General features: G+C 43.3%; 1 protein-coding gene across 1 annotated transcript in view; it reads left to right on the forward strand.

Moving 5' to 3' along the window:
- Positions 1–222: 222 nt before the first annotated feature.
- The window catches only part of PLPPR5 (phospholipid phosphatase related 5), a 198,065-nt gene continuing 178,162 nt past the window's right edge, over positions 223–20,125 (forward strand). Inside the window, exon 1 of the mRNA XM_033915361.1 lies at positions 223–457. Coding sequence (XP_033771252.1) covers positions 227–457 — 231 coding nt within the window. The 5' untranslated portion in view covers positions 223–226. The remainder of the gene's footprint in view (positions 458–20,125) is intronic.

Genomic DNA, 20,125 nt, shown 5'->3' on the forward strand with positions numbered 1-20,125 from the left:
TAATATAAGTTTTTTTTTGTTGTTGTTGTTGTCATTTTAGTTTTTATTTAGTGACTGTGTGTTACTCAGCGATGAGAGAAATTAATTAATTAGCAAAGGTTTCAATGTTTTTTTTTTGCACGGAGGAGTGTTTGCCATGAATCAACCCTGAAGGCAGGGGCAGGAGCAGCAGCAGCCGACACCAGCTTCTAGACTCTCGTGCCTTTCATGCGTGGATCCTTATTAAATGACTTTTCTGTTTCCTCTCACGATCATGCTTTATTTCCAGATGGTGATAATGGCGGGGACTGTAATGCTGGCTTATTACTTCGAGTACACGGACACGTTCACTGTGAATGTCCAAGGCTTTTTCTGCTACGATAGCTCGTATAGCAAACCTTATCCTGGACCTGACGAGAGCAGTGACATCCCGCCCATGCTTCTCTACTCCTTGGTTGCAGGGGTCCCTGTGCTTGTGGTAAGGTGTTTTAAGCTTCTGAATTCTACAGCAACGCACTTTGATCTTGTAGGGAATATCTCTGGCTTGGGTAATACATTTGCTAGATTTTTTTTTTTTTGGTCTGGAGTGAATAAACTTTTTCAAGAAGAAATCCTCAAACATGCATAGTAGGGAGCCACAAATCATGCTGGCAGGTTATGCTTAAGAAAATAGACATCAAATGGAAATAATGTGCCCCCCCCCTTCCCCACATTTAACCTTAGGATGTGTACATAGTCTTTTTGAGATACATGGGGCCCTGTGAGGATGTTTCACAGCAGATGTTGCATTTGTCTTTTATTTGATTTGATTGTGGAACAGTGGAATAACAGATTGAATACACAGATTTGTTCTTACATGCAACTGTTGCATTTTCAATGAGTCCTAGAATACCAGTTTTATGATTAATCATCCCTATGTACAAAATACTGCAGTAGTTCCTAGAATAAGATCATAAAGTGAAAACACCACCCTCAGTCTCCCTCCTATTTTTAAACTGGCTCTGATGTCTTAAATTAGAAAAAAAAACCAAACTGTAACATTCTATAATAGTCATACTCAATGTTTTTTGGTATAATTTTTGTTCAGACAAGGTCTGATTTTTGGTGTAGATATTTTTTGTTCATTCAGTAAAGGATTACATGCTCTGTTTCGTTAATCTCCCCTCCCTCATTGAAATAATCTTCTATTAGCCCTCACCCCCATATTTCCCCAATTCCCCAAATCTAACACATTCTGCTAGCTGTCTAGCTCCCTCCCTCAGTGCATATTTTGTATGCACAATCAACTATTAATACTATTGATGGGACTAGAGGGGGAGAATGGAAATTCACCAGATTACAAGCCACAGTTCCACTGAAAAATACATGTGCTTATATTTGACAAGGTAACAAGCACAGAAAGTTATTGCATTAGCATAGAATAGGGAAGGGTAGTTGCTTACAATGTCAGAGTAACTGTTGGTCAAAAAGACACAAGTGTTGGTGACATTTCTTCTGGCATTTCCTGTCACTGGGAAATAAAATGACCAGAGTTTTGTTTGCCAATGACAAGTTTGGAAATGACACACCCTCCCTAGGCCTGCCTCACTCCCTGGTGGTCCAGTGGGGCAGGAGCAGTACTCACTTGCTCCTGCCCATAGCCATGACTGCATCCAATATGGCAGACCTGACCTTTCACCCTATGGATTGCAGTAGGTCCAGGGGCCTAAGGTGAGCAAAGGGGCCTGAAGATTTTCTTTGTGTGTCATCTCCTGTCATGACAAAAGAGGGGGAAGCCTAAACAATACAGAAATTTTCCTAGATGACACGAGAAGGAATACACACAAAATTTTTTTTCTATCTGCCCATCCCTACTACAGATTTGAAATCTTTGAACAGTAATCATTAGTCTTCTACCCTAGTAGCTCTTTTTGTGCATCTGTTGTATTCATTCCTCATCAGCTGCTCTCACTTTACAGTAACGAAGCTGACAGGGCCTCAAGGGATATTCAAACACATTGAAATTTTATTTTAAAAATCTGTCTAATATGAAGGATGTATCTCTCATTTACTTAATTCATATTTGGATCAGAAAAGACTGGACATTCAGCCTGTTGTAAACTCTTACTCGGTTTCCTTGGAAAATTTAAATATCAAATGGAGGTCAATAGGTTGCAGAGCTAATGTAACTATTAGGCAGACTAGGCAGCTTCCTAGGGTAAGAGCTTTTGGTATGGATGGGGGGAGAAAGCATCTGTAGTCAAAGCAAGTCCATATGTCCAGGCAGCCACATGAACTCTGTGTACTTTTAGCACTTTTGTACAGGATCATTTTTGAAATGTTGCTTTTAAGGTGATCATAACAGTTGCTTGACAAAATTTCAGGGGAAGAGGGAAACAGAAGCCTACAGACCTAAAAATTAATTGATAGGGTGAAAGTTAGCCTAAGGCAGTGGTTCCCAAATCCTGTCCTGGGAGACCCCCAGCCAGTCGGGTTTTCAAGATATCCCTAATGAATATGCATTAGAGAGATTTGCATATAATGGAAGCAACAGGTATGCAAATCTCTCTCATGCATATTCATTAAGGATATCTTGAAAACCCGACTGGCTGGGGGTCCCCCAGGACAGGGTTTGGGAACCACTGGCCTAAGGCATCTAATACGCATGCACCAGCTGGATAGGTGGATGTGATTATCCAATATGGGAAAGGAGATGGGAGAGGACTGGAAGATCACTCCCAGTTTATTAAAAAAAAATTGAAGTTAACATAACAAAACTATAGGAAGAATTATACATTGACACTGATCTTCATTCCCTCGCCATATAAATTTTAGGATGTTAGGGATGCCGGGGAAACATTTCTTGTTTTGTTTCATTTTATTTTGAAAAGGAAAGAAAAATGAATGGCATTTCTTTCTTACAAAAAAACCTCTACCCCTACCTTTAGAAAAACTCTAATCTGATTTCCTAGGCTCTCCCCCATCAAATCTTTACACCCCCTCAATCTTTTGATGAGGCAAGAGTCTTCCTCAGTTATCCTGCCCCACCAGTGAAATAGCATTGGTATGAGCTACCCAAAGGATGGTGCCTTTATGAAATTATCCCATTGAACAAATTGGCCCAATCCACCTGAAGCTGCCATTTTGTTGTATGGCAGAATTTCAAAATGGGGCCATTCTTTGGTCAGCCAGTGCCCTTGTCTTCTACTAACCTTTTTTTCTCCTTGTATTAAACTCTTCAAAAGGATATCTTCAGCAAAAATTGTTATATTGGTTCTTTTAATGCTTGTTCTGTATGGGTTTAAGAAATATTAATAAAATGTCCTTGACTTAAAACTCTTTAAAAGGAAATACACAATCAGTGAGTTAATAAAAAATCATGAGATTTTATTTTGCCTAATGTCTTTTATTACCACAGAGACATGGAAGTGTTTTCAGACATAATTAAGATTTGTATGTATTTTCTTTTCATCAAAGGATTTTGTTCAATAAAAGTCCTTATTTGGATTCAAGAACATGAATGTTTGTTTCCCTTCCCTTTACTTCTTATTGCAGTCTGTGTGAATATAGCATTGGAATGTAATCACAGTTGTTATGGAAACTATGATTTTGCTATAATTTATAATTTAGTATGATTTATTGTATATTCAATGAAATCATAGGACTCCTTTTACTAAGGTGCGCTTACGTTTTTAGCATGCGCTACATTGCCATGCGCGCTAACCCCACGCTATGCGCCAAAAACTAACGCCAGCTCAATGGTGGCGTTAGTGTCTAGTGCGCGCAGCAATTTAGTGCGCATGCACTAAAACCGCTAGCACAGCTTAGTAAAAGAAGCCCATAGTTTTTCTTATTTTAAAATCTTTTTATACTTTGGTCCCTCAATTGCAAGAAGACTAGAATAGTCAACTAACCATTATTAAAAGGGACAATTTGTCATTTTGGGAACCATCTCTTAGTATATTTCTTCATTTCAGGGGTTCTCAAAATTTGTGATAGTACTTCTTCACAAGAATAAGACTTCCAGTCTCTGAACCTCCCTCTCCTGCAGCCAGCCTGATCCTTACCTGTCTAGACCTGTCTCAGAGGCAGATGTAATAATGATCACTAAGTGATTCATACAGGCTGGGCACACATTTCTGTTTGTAAAGTTTAGTGGCTGATGCAAGAAGGCCTTTCTTGCAAAATGGAAATAATTCCATAAGGAGCTTCCAAGTTTTAGGCATGAGAAATATGCAAAAATTGAAGTATTTTAGTTATTTATGTGCATAAATGCTAACCTGAGGAAAGGCATGTATCATTTTTTGATGGTGTATGAACTTGGGCAGAATAAATAAGCCCAAGAGCTAGTCTCGACGGGCGACCTTAACGCGGGGCTGGGTGGCCCGCTGAGTCGCCCGTGGGCTAGTTAGTCTTGAGGTAAGGTTGGGGTAGGTTGAGAGATAGGAGAGAGTGCGGCCGGGGGCGGTCCGGGGTCGAGGGATCTCCCCCAATTGATTATTCGCGGCCGAGGGGGATTGTGGTGGGAGGGGTTAAAGATGTGCTCTCGGAGGACTCTAACGGTTTTAGGTCCTCCGAGGCAGCTTTAGCTCCACGTGTCGGTTTGCACCGGAGAGCGCTGCCTACCTGGCTTGGGCGTGCTGAATCAGCAGCGTGATCGTTGGTGGCTGTCTGTGGGTCGGTCCTGTCTTCCTGATGGCGCGCGCACCTCCTACCACTGCCGCGGATCCAGCCGAGCTGCCCCTTTTAGCCGGCGACTCCTTCGACGAAGGGGACACGGCTTCGGTGAGTGCGGCTGTGGGCGGGGGTCGGACGTTGCCTCCTCGGCGCTCCCGTTCGGCCGCCCAAACGGCGATAGCGCTGGAGGTAGTGGGGGAGGTGCCGGTTGTTGGAGGGAGCGCGGGTTCGACCCGCAGGGGTAGGGGCCATCTTCCTAGGTTGCGATCGCGTGGTGGGGCCTTGGCAGGGAGGGCAGCGGTTGGAGCCTTGCCTGCTGCAGATCCTCGGGTGGTGTCTCAGGGGGCGGGGGAGGTGGCTGCGGTGCTGGTGGAGGACCGGCGTGGTTTGGGGGCTTCTCCTTCCGGTGGGTGTGGGGACATTGGGAGCGGGTTCCAGGAGGCTTCCATTTGCCCTTCCACTTCCAGTGCAGCCAGTGGCCCGTAAGGGGGTACGGCGGGTGGATGGTCCCCGTGGGGCATGTGGGGTTCTCCGTGGGTGATGGGCCCATGGGCTTCGGTCCCCCCTTCTTTTCCGGGTGTGGTCCCTCCGTCGCCTTGGGGCCCGGGTTTTGCGGAAGGGTCTGGTGGCTTTAGGGGGGTTGAGATCCATGGTGGGGCAGCTGGTTCTGCGGGGCTAACTTACCCTCCTGCTGTTCAGGTTGCTGGCCCCTGTCCGGATTTCTTCCCACAGGCTGTCGCCGCTGGAAGTGTTGCTGTGGCCGGGACATCTACTGCTGGACCTGCTCGTGAAGGACATGCTGGAGCCGTGCGGATGAGCGTCGAGGAGCCTGACCGGACCACACAGCGTCCTGCTATGGTGGTTGCTGCGGATGGCGCCGCTTCGGAAGCAGTTGGTGGCGGATGCGGACCCGGAGATGACAGGACTGAGGGTAACATGGCCCTAGGGGCTGGGGTTGATATCCGGGGTAAGCGGGGGAGGAAGAAGGGTAAGGGTAGGAAGAGCCGTAGGGGCAGGGATTCTTCTTCGACTTCGACCTCTTCCTCTTCTTTAACATCCTCTTCCTCTTCACTGTCGTCTTCCTCTTCTGGGTCCCAGCGGAGGGTGGCGAATGGGAGTCCGGTGCATGAGGGTGACGATCGGGGGGCTCCTGCATTAGTGGTGTTGTCGGAATTATGGGAGAAGGTCCCGCGGTCCCTGCAGCGTAAAATTAGGAGGCGTGCCTGTGTAGACATCTTTAAGCTTATGGAGGGTCGGGTTCGCAGTAGGAAGAAGAAGGGTAAGAAGGAGGGTGGAAAACCCAAGGTGGGTGCGGTTTCGCGTAATGTTCTCAATTGGACGCGTTCGTTCTTGCGGTTGGCCAGTGTATGGGGAAGGGAGAGACCCCAGGATTATGGCCTTTTACTGGAGTATGCGGACTCCATTTTGGATGCATGTCAGCGCGTCGGGGGTTGGGCGTGGCTGAATTATGATGAAGCGTTCCGTGACAAGATGGAGGAGAATCGGCACATGTCCTGGGGCACGCAGGACATTAATCTCTGGCTCACCCATATGGCAAAGCTGGGAGGTTCGGGTTCTGGAACTTTGGGTAAGCAGGTTCTGCAGGCGGCAGGGGGGTGCGTTCCTTTCGTCCACCCGGAAGTTCGGGTGTCGGGGGAGGTCCGGGCCTCTGCTGGCAGTTTAATAAATCGGTCTGCTCCTTTAACGACTGCCGTTTTCGACACGCCTGTTCTCTGTGTGGACAGGGTCACTCGGCCCTCAAGTGCCCCAAGAAGGGAGCCGGATTGCCTCCTGCCCCAGCTAAGTGTGTCTTGTTCTGGGTTGTACTACAGGGATCGGGTCCATCTGTCAGATATTGGTTGGGATTTGTTGTTAGATGACTTCGCTTCCTGTTTCGAGCGAGTGTTGGTCTCCTAGTCGCAGCACTGTTTCTTGTGGGGGGGGCCTGTAACTGGTTACAGGCCTGTGGCAGTATCCCGAGCTACTGGCTACTGGGCTCATCAAGGGATGAGCGGTGGGCTGGCTGGGAGCTGTGCCTGGTGGGTCGGATGACCCTGGATAATGGGGCATGTGTGGGACATGCCACCCCTCGGACCCTTGCTTAGATGGCGAGTTCGGGGGCCAATTACATCTGATGGTAGCTCGGGATCAGGTCACAATGGTGATACCATTGTTCTGGGGTTATTGTTAATGTATTATTTATGGCTGATAATTTATATATATTTAATTATGTTAAAATGTTATATGAATATGTTTACTGTTCAATAAACAGGGCTGCGGCCAGGTGTTTTACCAACTAAGGTGTATTTGTCTCCTTGAGATAGGGAAAGGGGATGTTGGGAGGGGGGGTAAAGCGTTATAAGGAAGCGGGTCACTCCAGGTACCGCTGTTATAAATAAGCCCAAGAGCTAGTCTCGACGAGCGACCTTAACGCGGGGCTGGGTGGCCCGCTGAGTCGCCCGTGGGCTAGTTAGTCTTGAGGTAAGGTTGGGGTAGGTTGAGAGATAGGAGAGAGTGCGGCCGGGGGTGGTCCGGGGTCGAGGGATCTCCCCCAATTGGTTAGTCGCGGCCGAAGGGGATTGTGGGTGGGAGGGGTTAAGATGTGCTCTCGGAGGACTCTAACGGTTTTAGGTTCTCCGAGGCAGCTTTCCCACCCACTCGCCCTTTGGGTTTAGGGGTGTGTGGGGTTGGTTGGGTTGCGGTATCCCGAGCTACTGGCTACTGGGCTCATCAAGGGATGAGCGGTGGGCCGGCTAGGAGCTGTGCCTGGTGGGTCGGATGACCCTGGATAATGGGGCATGTGTGGGACATGCCACCCCTCGGACCATTGCTTAGATGGCGGGGTCGGGGGCCAATTACATCTGATGGTAGCTCGGGATCAGGTCACAATGGTGATACCATTGTTCTGGGGTTATTGTTAATGTATTATTTATGGCTGTTAACTTATATATATTTAATTATGTTAAAATGTTATATGAATATGTTTACTGTTCAATAAACAGGGCTGCGGCCAGGTGTTTTACCAACTAAGGTGTATTTGTCTCCTTGAGATAGGGAAAGGGGATGTTGGGAGGGGGGGTAAAGCGTTATAAGGAAGCGGGTCACTCCAGGTACCGCTGTTATTTGGATGGAGCATATGGGAATTGCCCAAATACATGAGTAAGCTATGGCATTCCATAAATTGTGCATGTTCTCACTAACATCTAGGTGCGAGTATTTTCATTAGATAGAGGCAGGTGTACGTGAATGAGCCTTTTATTTAAGCATGTTTTTTGCCACTTGAGTGTAGGTACCTACTTTTCTTTATAGAACAGGCTCAAACTAGGTGCCTGTTTACCCTTTTATCCTAGGCACCCTGTGTACATAACAGGCAGGGCCAGACAAAAGGTATCTAAGGCCCTCCAACACAATGTTCAGCATTGTTATAAAAAAAAAAAAATGGAGGTGTCTTAAGGTCACCGCCAAAAAGGCCGCCATTATCCCTCCCACAGAGGTGCCTTATGATGCCTAACGCCACTGTAGGCGTGGTTGACGCTGGAAGTGGAATTAGGCATCGTAAGGCGCCTCCGTAGGTGCGATTCTCATGAAAGGTAGATGAAGCAAATTTAGGCCTTTAAAACTCTGGCCTATATTGCATCTCTGCCTACTTTGCAAGCCGTTTTCCCTCATTTGCATGCATGGATCGGAAGCGGATTGCAGGAGAGGTTAGTGAATCGGGTCAGAGGGAAATTGGGTCACAAAGGAGTCGCAAACTGATCGGTACACGATCCTGACGCCAATAAAGTAGAAGGTTGTGCTATTTCTTTACCAGAGACCTCTAAAATATCTGATATATTCAATTTTAGTACATCCTGGCATTGCTCTACTGGTTGTTCAACTTGTACTTTTGTTGGTAAATAGTAAACTTGTATAAAAGTTGGAAATTACTCTTCTGGTACCCCCCAAATTTCCAGGAAATATTTCTTTAGCATTTCCCTAGGCGATACCGCATATACCTTAGGGAAATTTATAAAGCGCAAATTATTACTGCGAGAATTATTCTCTAATGTTTCAGTTTTTCTTCTTAAATATAAATGATCTTTAATCAATGCCTCTTCAACATGACGTATCTCTATCAAATCTTTATCAGTCTTATCAGATTAAGATTTAAAGGACCTCACTTTTTGCCTTAATTCTCTTATTTCCTCCTTTATTTTAATCTCCAAAACCTGAATTTGAAGAGTTATAGATTTTCCCAGTTTTACCATTAGATCCCAAAGGGAATCTAGAGTTACTTCAGATGGTTTCTGTATAATAAAGGGTATTGAACAGTAGATACTCGTTCACTGCTTAGTTCCCCACCTTGCTGATCTCCACACACTAGAAACTGCTATTGCGGTTTCTTAAAAGAGGGGGATAGTGTTTTTTTCCAGTTCTGTGAAGATAACAAATGAGAGCTGGACATGCCAGGAATATACAATTAAAACATAAAACGAATAACCTCAATACAGGTCAAGTAACATTCTGCAAGATAAATTTTCCAAAGAGATATGTTTTTTTCACACGATGCCTCCCCCCCCCCCCCCCCAAGGAACAGAATGCTTAAAAATCACAGAAAGCTCATCTCCCATACCAGGGTTGGTGTTAGAGGTGGACAAACAAACAATTGTCCTGAGTCCACATATCACAGAGGGCCCTAAACCTGCCTGAAGTTGAAAGAGTAACAGCCTACATGCAAGCTCCCCAGTGTCTGCCCTGGGCCCCATCATGTCTAACACAGGTCCTGTCCTACTCTCTTACTGTCTGAAAGGAGAACAATCTATCTACATGTAGCCCTGACTCTGCTACGCAGCCACCCCTCAGACTCCAGCCAGCTTATTAGGTTGAGGACCCGAAACCAGAGCTCATAAGAAAGTGAAAACAGTCACATCCTTACACTCACATTCTCACAATTCTTACTGAGCTTTGGCATAGGCCAGTACCAGATAACTTCAGTAGGTTGGAGAAGGTAAAAAATCCCAGGTCTCCATTGTAGGGATGGAGATCTGATAAGTTCTGATCCAGGGCATCAGAACACTGACGGGGTCCGCACACAGGCGGTTCTGAGCGCAGGCCAGGTCGGCACACCGACCTAGGCCCTGTGTGCGGATCTGTGCCTGTGTGTGGATCCAGGCCTGGGTTTGGTTTTGAGGCCCTGTTTCTCATTTCCTCTCCCTCTCCCTCCTGCCAGGTATACTTTCTAAGCAAGGACAAGGGTTGCACCTTGAGCAGAAGGCTGAGGCATCCCTGACTCTGGCCACAAATTAACCTGACCATACATTTACTCTTTTTCTCTTATCTTGTTTAAGCATCCCTTATATGGGCAACAGTCAGACTTTGCCTGAGCAAGGCTTATCAAGAGAGCTTAAGAAGCATGCATTATAACCTTTGGACTGTCACATGCCATAGTAAGATTTGAGACATATCAGAAAGGTACACATTGGGATTCACTTTATTATAACTGTTATTATGTATTCATATGTCACGTGAGATAGTAGCCTTGAGACACACATGATATAGATAAACAATGGTTTAATCCTCACTGTAAATGCATTATGAAATTATAACCTTGTAGAGCATTAACTAAGTAATTAATGGAGATATGATTCTCAATAAAAAGAGGGAGAGACCATTCATTTGGAGCGTCTCCTCCTGACTCTAAGATTGCGTGTGTGTTTATTGTGGGGCATTCCTACACTCCATCACCTTACTCGGACCAGGAACTTCTTTCACGCTGAAGGAAACAGCCAAGTCCAAGGTACAATTGAGTAATTGGGACTTTTTGGGGATCCAAGATGGCTGCTGCTACCTGACTGCTGAGTAGACATCTCTGATCGTCTCTCTTACCTTTTTGCGATTATGCCGAAGAGAAGGGGCAGAAGCATTGGTGATGCCTTCTGGCACTCGGAAGCCCTGTTGGTTACAGTGGATGACCTTTTTAGATGCCTTCAAAGAGAGCAAACATTGTCGGGGAGTCACCTGCTGGAAACGCCGGCAGAGAGTAATGCCATGGCTAATACTCTTGGGCTACCCTTGTTACCTTGAGCCCCGATGTAAGTACGCCACCCCTTCAGCCGTTGCTGCTGGGAGCCAGCTCACCATGAGAAGAGAGTACACCTGAAGAGGAAGTATTCTCTTCTCGAAAGGCCAGTGCATCGGAGAGCTAGCTACTTGAAACAGCTCAGAGTGATTTACTCCTCTTGAAAGAACCAGCGACGGGGACAACTCAAACTAAGGAGGAACAAGGCTTCAGGGAGGTAAACCAGCTGAATGAACAATCTCTAATTGCACTGCAATTCCTTTTTTGCCTGTTAAACCCCCAGAAGTCACTTTAGATGCTCTTTGGGATCTGGTATCGAATTTAGGAAATTCCCTTAACCCTCAGATAAAATATTTGGACAAAGAAATGAAAAATCAGAAAGAAGAAATTAAGGGCTCCTTTTACAAAGATGCGTTAGGGCCTTAACACGTGGAATAGCATGTGCTAAAATGCTGAGCACGCTAGCCGCTACCGCCTCCTTTTAAGCTATAGCGCGTGCTAAAAACTCTAGCGCACCTTCGTAAAAGGAGCCCATGGTTTTGTTGGAATCTGAAATTCAGGAAGAAAATAAAGGCCTAAAAACAGTTAAAAGTAATCAAGATTTACTGGTTAAAGACAATTTAATCATGAGGAGAAAATTGGAAGCTCTTGAGAACAATAGTTGGGCTAACAATTTGCACTTAATTAATTTTCCTAAGAGATATGATAAAGCGCTATTTTGTGGAAATTCTTAAAATACCTGAAAACTCTCTACCACCTCTCACAAGGGTGTATTATCTATCTACTAAACCTCAAGATCCTCAAAAAAAAAAAAGAAGAGGATGGAAAACCACAGGAAGATCTTTTGGATGTTTCCGCTTTATTGGAACAATCAGATAGAGAAGTGGCTATTTCAGCCACTCTCTTATTGACTGTGGCTTTGGCTCTAGACAGGGATTTGATCCTTAAACTTTTCTTTAAAACAGATCTAAGGACTTCCTGGCTTTTCATATTCAGATATTTCTTGATGTCTCGAGAGAGACTCAGAGGAGAAGGGAATTTCTAATGTTGAAACCTGGTGTGACTCAGATAGGGGGTCTTTTCTTTCTTAGATACCCTTGCAAATGTGTTATTAAATACCATTCCTTAAAATATGTGTTTGTAGAACCGACTCATTTGACTAGTTTCCTTTCTCTGAAGCACCTTGAGAATGAAGAAACACCTGCACCTAAGTAATAATTAGCTCTCTTTCAGCAGTAGATTGAGTGATTTTGTTTGCTGGTTATGTTTAATTTAATTTAATTACTCTTATCTTCAAGTCTTACATCCAAAGTTTGAGGACTATTGTGTGATTAAGCTAAGTTGAGTTTCCTTTTATAAGTTTGATTTATTTTCAGGATTGAAAGTAAATTTAAATATTATGTTTTCTTGATTACACTTTCTGTACAAGATGATATGCTTGGAATATAAATGTGAAACCTTATAAATAAATACATTTTTTTAAAAAGGAACTTTTCATGCAACATGAACTCAAGTTAAGTTCAAAACTATTACACTCCTTCAGATGTATTGGCAGTCAGCAGGTTCAAAAGACATTTCATAACAGTTCAATCAGCAAATTTGTGTATCCTTTCCTTAAGAACATAAGAACATAAGAACATAAGAAGCGCCATCTCCGGATCAGACCTTCGGTCCATCAAGTCCGGCGATCCGCACACGCGGAGGCCCCGCCAGGTATACACCTGGTTTATTTATAGCCACCATATCTTTATATGCCTTTCTCAAGGAGATATGCATCTAGTTTGCTTTTGAAGCCTGGGACTGTCGATTCCGCAATAATCTCCCCTGGGAGAGTATTCCAGATGTCCACCACTCTCTGTGTGAAGCAGAACTTCCTGACATTAGTCCTGAACTTGTCCCCCCTTAGCTTCATTTCATGTCCTCTTGTCCGTGTCAAATTGGACAATGTAAATAATCTTCTCTGCTCTATTTTGTCGATTCCTTTCAGTATTTTGAAGGTCTCGATCATATCCCCCCGCAGTCTCCTTTTCTCAAGGGAGAACAATCCCAGTGTTTTAAGTCGATCCTCATATTCCAGTTTCTCCATACCCTTCACTAGTTTAGTTGCTCGTCTCTGCACCCTCTCCAGCAGTTTTATATCCTTCTTTAGGTAGGGAGACCAATGTTGGACACAGTATTCCAAGTGAGGTCTGACCATTGCCCTATAAAGCGGCATTATAACTTTCTCCGATCTACTCGAGATTCCTTTCTTTATCATGCCCAACATTCTATTTGCCTTCTTTGCCGCTGCCGCGCATTGTGCCGACGGCTTCAGGGTCCTATCTATCAGTACACCCAGGTCTCTTTCTTGTTCACTTTTTCCCAGAGTTGCACCTGTCATTTTGTACTCGTATTCCTTATTCTTACTGCCTAAATGCATTACCTTGCATTTCTCCACGTTGAACCTCATTTGCCATTTCTCCGCCCATTTTTCTAACCGACACCTTCTTATACACAGGTTGGAGTAACTGCTTTATTCTCTGTCTTCCCCCTGGAAACAAAAAGGGGTCTCCCTCAGTCCATGGTGGGAGAAATAGGATAGCCAAGCCCTTGAATTTCTATCTCACTTATCCATTAGTCAATATCAACTTTCTCTCTCTCTCTTTCCCTCCCACCTCTCAGAAACCATGGGCATCTACCTCTGTACAGAGGCCTTCATGCTAGGAAAGGGATCACCAAAAGCCTTGAGTTTCTCCTACTCCACATATTTAATCTCCCTCTCACTGTGAGAAAAGAGACCTCCTACATCTCCCATTATTTCTCTTCTAATCACTTTAAGCTTAGTCTTAGCGACCCCTTGAAAAATACCACACCTCTGCCTTTATGACAGAGGCATTTTTCAGGGGAGTCACTTGGGCCTACCTCTGATTGAGGAAAAAACAAAAAAGCTTGTTCTTGTTTTCAAGTTTATTAATATATTTTCATCCTGCTCCAAGGGTTATAACTGTCTGGGCAGCTTACAATCTAAAATGGGTTCCATTACTTACAAGTTACATTACAACAATGTATAAGGTAGGTTGTCGAAATACAATTATGATAGAAAAGAAGTGGATTGGGGGGAACACAGTTAGGGTTAAACTTTCCCTGTTTTGCAGAATACTCCCAGGAACTAGCCAACTATCTATCACAATAGGTATCAGTAAAAAGGAGTGTTTTTAATTATACTTTAAATTTATCCAATGTATTTATCATTCGAAGGTTCTCAGGAAAAGAGTTCCAGACTTGGGGGACTTTGACTGAGAAAATTGTTATCCTAGTGTGTTCATGGACAATTTCTCGATGCGATGGAATTATAATTATTATAATAATTATTAGATCTAGAAGGAATGTACGAAATCAATGACTGAGCAAGATATGGTGGTTCACCTGTCATTAATACTTTAAAGGTTAGAAGTATTTTATAAGTAACTAGTTTTTTAGCCCGTTACATTAAAGGGTGCTAGAATAGATGTGTAAACTTAGGCATTTATTTTCTTTCTCTCTCTCTGTCTGCCTGTCTTTTTTTTCTTTCTTTCTCTCTGTCCCCTGTCTATTTTCCCTTCTCCCTTACTTTTACCTCCCCCATGTCCATCAGCAACCCTTCCCTGCTTCTCCTGTCCAGCAGTAGCCCTTCTCCGTTTGTTTTACCTCCCCCCGTCCAGTAGTACCCCTTCTCCTTTACCTGCTCACTGTCCAGCATCCGCTAGACCGGGCAGCCTCAGGGCTTTTGCTAGGCCGACCCACTTCGCATTATCGAAGTAAGCTGGCCTAGCAAATGCCCTGCAGTTGCTGCCGCTGCTGGTCCGGGAGTGAGAAGGAGAGACGTCGTCAGAAGTCAGCTGGTGTTGGAGATCAGGGCAGGAACATTGCTGGGGAAATCACCGCATGTGTCGCAAACCGCCGAAGGCTCCTACTGCGCATGCAGTGACATGGAGCCACGGATCAGGGATCACGGCCGCACAAAGTTTCAACTGCACATGCGCGCTAAGGGTTTTATTATTGCGGATTCTGTGAGAGATTGGAAGCCAATGGGCATTTTTCAAAGAAGAAGTAATATGATCAAATTTATGAATGTTGAAAATTAATTGGATCACTTTATTTTGTATGTTTTGGAGTCTTTTAATGTATTTTTTTTTTAACATAATCCAGCATAAAGAGAGTTGCAATAATCCAGCTGCTGGATTACTAGCAAATAAACTAATATATTCAGAGCCTCAGGGAACAATAATGATTGAACAGTTCGAATTAACCTTAATTTGAAAAAACATTGTTTTACCACATTTGAGATCTGTGATTGATATGCTAAGTTTGAGTCAAGTATTACCCCAAAGATTTTAATCATGGTAACTGAAGGGATTGAGAGATTATTTAATTGAATATTCAGAGATAGAGTATTTTGATTGTGTGGTGTAAAAACTATAGCTGTTGATTTATCTGGATTGAGTTTGAGTTTGTTGTTTGTTAACCAGTTTGCGATATGAATGGGATTTGTATTTATACATGCAATTTCAGTACTTGAAGCGATATCCAAAGTATATAAGATTTGTATGTCATCTGCATAGAAATACATTGTGAATCCGATTGATTGGGCTAGCGTTAAAAGTGGTGCAAGATATATATTGAACAATAATGGTGATGACTGTTACACACCCAATGGGGGCAAAATTAAAACTCACTAAGACAGAGCCAGTCCATGCAACAATTTATAAAGTAAACGGGTAAACTCTGGCCTGCACTGGAAGCCAGTGAAGTTTAACATGCACAGAAATATGATCACATTTTTTCAAAGAAAAAATAAGATGAAGTGCTGTATTCTGGACTATCTGCAGTCATCAAAAAAGATGCTATGGACAACCCAGATAGTTGATATTACAATAGTCTAGCATGCTCAGAATTAAAACTTGAATTAACAGCAAAATAGCCCTGCAATCAACAAAGCTTCCGCATCAAGAAAAATGCTTCCTGGACCACAGAGTTCACCTGCAGTGGGCACTTGTCCAAAAATACCACCAACAATTTTTTCATAGGGGCATAATTTGAGCAGAGAAGGTGTGGAGTTGCTGTGTATGTGCATACTTTATAAAATATGGGGCTTCTTGGTATGCAGATCTGTCTCATGCATGTTCATTGTGGATATCCTGAAAACCTGGCCTGCCAGTAGATCTCGAAGACCAGACTTGGGCAGCCTTGTCCTAAGTGGTTTACATTTTGGTACTTTATCATGTTTCCCTATCTGTCTCGGTGGGCTCAAACTCTATCTAGTGTATGGAGCGTTGGAGCATTTAGCACCCAGGGCCACAGTAGAAACCTCTACCATGACAGTAAAAAAAGGGAGATAGTTACTAATAACTGAGGTTAACAGTAAAATAACACATCTTAATGGTAGTCCACATTGATAACTTCTCCCCCTAAGCATCCTGACTAGATGCCAATGATGAAAAGACACCCAAGAATATTTTTGCATTGTTGGATCTAACATTATAACTTGGTTCCAAATAATTCCCCAAATAATTCTAAACTTCAATTTACAGAACAACAGAGTTCCGTTCATATAGAAACATGATGACAGATAAAGGCCAAATGGCCCATCTAGTCTGCCCATCCGCAGTAACCATTATCTCTTTCTCTCTCCAAGAGATCCCATGTGCCTATCCCAGGCCCTCTTGAATTCAGACACAGTCTCTGTCTCCACTACCTCTTCCGGGGGACTGTTCCACACATCTTTCTGTAAAAAAACATTTCCTCAGATTACTCCGGAACCTATCGCCTCATAACTTCATCCTATGCCCTATCATTGGAGAGTTTGCTTTCAAATGAGACTAGATTCATGCACATTTACATTATATAGGTATTTAAATGTCTCTCAATAATCCAAGTTGCAATAACAAAATAAAAATACAATCAGCAAAAAATTGTTATTAGCCTAGTGGTGGAGATACCCCATGAAAGTGCATTTATAATAGGTGGAGAAAAAGCCTCAACTTATCAACAATATATGGACGGCAACCCAATGAGTTCTTAAGCCAGTCCTGCTCTGTATCATAGGCAAAAAAACTCCACACATTTCAAAATGTAACTTTTCAAAACGGGACCACTGTGCACGGGGAGCCAGAAAAAGAACAAAACAGTTACTTATCTTCTGCCGATGGCAACAACAGCAGCGAGTAGATCTTCCTGCTATAGCACTTCTCACGCTGACAAAAGACAAGGAACTGGATGTCACCAACAAGGCTCTTGTTTCGCCGAACAACGGCTGCATCAGGGCAATCACCTTCTCTCCTGCTCCATCCACACACGGCTCAGAATGGCACTAGGATTTATACTTCCGAGTTCATAGGGGTCAATGTCAAAAAACTTTATTTACTGGAACAAACGATCTCACCATCAGTAGAAGGCACACCATTCTACTTTCTGATTAAGTCCTTAAGGCCAGATAGTTTTCAAAAAGAAAATAGACCGCTGTTCACTTTAGTATAACAATCTTTTCACATCCCCATGACGAGCTCCACCTATTATAAATGCACTTTCATGGGGTATCTCCACCACTAGGCTAATAACAATTTTTTGCTGATTGTATTTAAATGTCTCTATCATATCTCTTTTTTTCCTACCTTTCCTCCAAAGTATACAGATTAAGATCTTTAAGTCCCCATATGCCTTAGCTTGAAGACCACACACCATTTTAGTAGCCTTCCTCTGGACCGACTCCATACTTTTTAGATCTTTTTGAAGGTGTGGACTCCAGAATTGTGCACAATATTCTAAATGAGGTGGTATCAAAGTCTTATAAAGGGGCATCCATACCTCCTTTTTCCTACTTTTTCCCTATGCAACCCAGCTTTTGCCGTCACCTTTTCAACCTGTTTGGCCAACTTAAGATCATCACACCCAAGTCCCGCTCTTCTGTTGTGCACATAAGTTCTTCACCCCCTAAACTGTACCATTCCCTCGGGTTTTTGCAGCCCAAATGCATGACCTTGCATTTCTTAGCATTAAATGTTAGCTGCCAAATGTCAGACCATTCTTCAAGCTTCGCCAGGTCTTTCTTCATGTTATTCACCATAAACAAAGGTTTACTGAGATATGGATTTATCAGATAGTAAGATCTCTGACTTTTCAAGATTTAAACCTCTTATTTCTGGTACAACCCCAGACCACCGAAAGAGAATATTAATACTGGCAATTGTGTGGTCTCTGTCTGTTCATAAGCGTAAAATACAATTGTATGCATGAGTCTTATAAATAAAAACCGAAGTCAAATTATCTGTGCCAGGAGCCTGAACAAATATTAAACAAGTATCTCCCAGAGGGGACAATGAAGACTCCTGAGGTACTTAGCATTGCAGCACAGTCTCCTAAATCTACCTATTATGTATGACCTTTTGAGAAGGAAAGCTAACAGACAGTATGGTGCCATGTAACCCAGTTTCTGTTAATTTCACCAACAATAGTTGGTGTCTGATCGGATCAATGACTACTGAGAAACATTAAAGGACAAGTATAGAAGCATTTCATTTACTGCCATCTTAACAACAGTCTGTGCAGTGAGGTAGCCAACATTTCTGGAGGAGAGCGTGGCATAGTGGTTAGAGCTACAACCTCAGCACCTTGTGCTGCTCCCTATGACCCTGGGCAAGTCACTTAATCCTCTACTGCTCCAGGTACATTAGATAGATTGTGAGCCCACCGGGATAGATAGAGAAAATGCATGAGGTACCTGTATGTATAACACTTTGAATGTGGTTGTAAAATAGCATTTTTCTTTTTACTATGCTTGGGCGCCTAAAAAAACAGGCACCGTTTAGAGAATTTGGGCCATTATTTATTTGGGTCTATCTGGCCCCTCAGCTTATCCAGTCAGCCAATGAATATTGACGTTAACTTGCTTTGTCATGCAACATAGCCAGTGACTGATCTAGCCAATATACACTAATATTCAGCGGCCACTCACACTAAATATTTAGGGCCAGATTTTGTAAAAGACGTCTAACTTTAGATGTCCATTGACTTAGTCGTCCAAATAAAGCTGATATTAATCCCAATTAACGGTTTTAACAAGTAATAATTGGAAGTTAGATGTCCAAACACTGGACGCGATTCTACAAATAGACGTCCACAATTTTGTGGACACCCATTGGGAAAAGCTGCACCCAAACAATAGGCGTGGGCGTAGCATGGGATTGGCTTTGATTTGGACATCCATTTAGAGAATTGCATACTGCTCAGCACCCAAACACGTCTAACGCCTAAAATGTAGCATTGCAAAATCAGGTCTACTTTAGAGCATGAACTGGGCGCTAGGTAAATGCGACAGGTAGATGCGACTTAAGTGTCACTTAGGCGTGCCATAGGTATCCGCTTATAGGTGAATGGGGCTTTTATTTGGGGGATATAGAGGACTCCAGGTTGATATTAAGGTAAAAAGATGTTTAATAGTGCTTCACTTAGAGCTCCTTTTACAAAGCCGCGTTAGCGGTTTAACATGCATAATAGCATGTGCTAAACCACCAGCCGCCCTAGCCACTACTGCCTCCTCTTGAGCAGGTGGTAGTTTTTCGGCTAGCATGGGGGTTAGCTGTGATAAAACATCGTGGTGCGATAAAGCCGCTAACGCAGCTTTGTAAAAGGAGCCCTTAAACAAGGCACCTGAAAAAAATATATATTGCTTACTAAACCTTCTATTTTGAGGGCTAAAGAGGACTCCTCTTTGATAATAATAGAAAAAGATATTTAATAATGCATTATTCAAGCAAAGCACATAAAAAATGTATATATATTGCATACTAAATCTCATTTCCAAAAGGGTAAGAACATAAGAAATACACTACTCACAAAATGATTGTAGTTCAGAGCAAGTGGATGTGCCTGATGCACAATCTTGACATCATTGTGATTTTATCAATATGCACCTAGATGGCAGAATGTCACTACAAAATAATAGGAACCCCTTCCTAAACAAAAGATCCTGTAGCTCAGTGGTTAAAGGCACTGCGTCTATCTTCCAAAGGTCATGAGTTCAAATCCATATTTCCCCCTTGCCACAACCTTCAGAGTTTCTTATGTGCTCTTCTTATAAGAGAGTATGGAGTGTGGACTTTGCCATTTACATTAGTTTATTTTTACCCTGAAATGCCTATGATCTCCTAAGGTATCATCCCACATGGCAGGAGTTCCTGCACAAAAGGAAGCACCTATGGCTCAGTGGTTAAAGACACTGTTTTCATGTTCCACAGGTCATGGGTTTAAACCCACAGGAAGCTGAAATAGGGGCAGGTGCCACAGTACAAATTCCTATATATATTTTTTTTTTGTGACATTCTGCCATCTAGGTGTATACTGATGATGTCACAGTGATGTCAAGATTGTGCATCAAACATGTCCACTTGCTCTGAAGCATAGCCACTGTGAGTAGTA

Source organism: Geotrypetes seraphini, chromosome 12 (assembly GCF_902459505.1).
Source record: "Geotrypetes seraphini chromosome 12, aGeoSer1.1, whole genome shotgun sequence".
NCBI classification, from domain to species: Eukaryota; Metazoa; Chordata; class Amphibia; order Gymnophiona; family Dermophiidae; genus Geotrypetes; species Geotrypetes seraphini.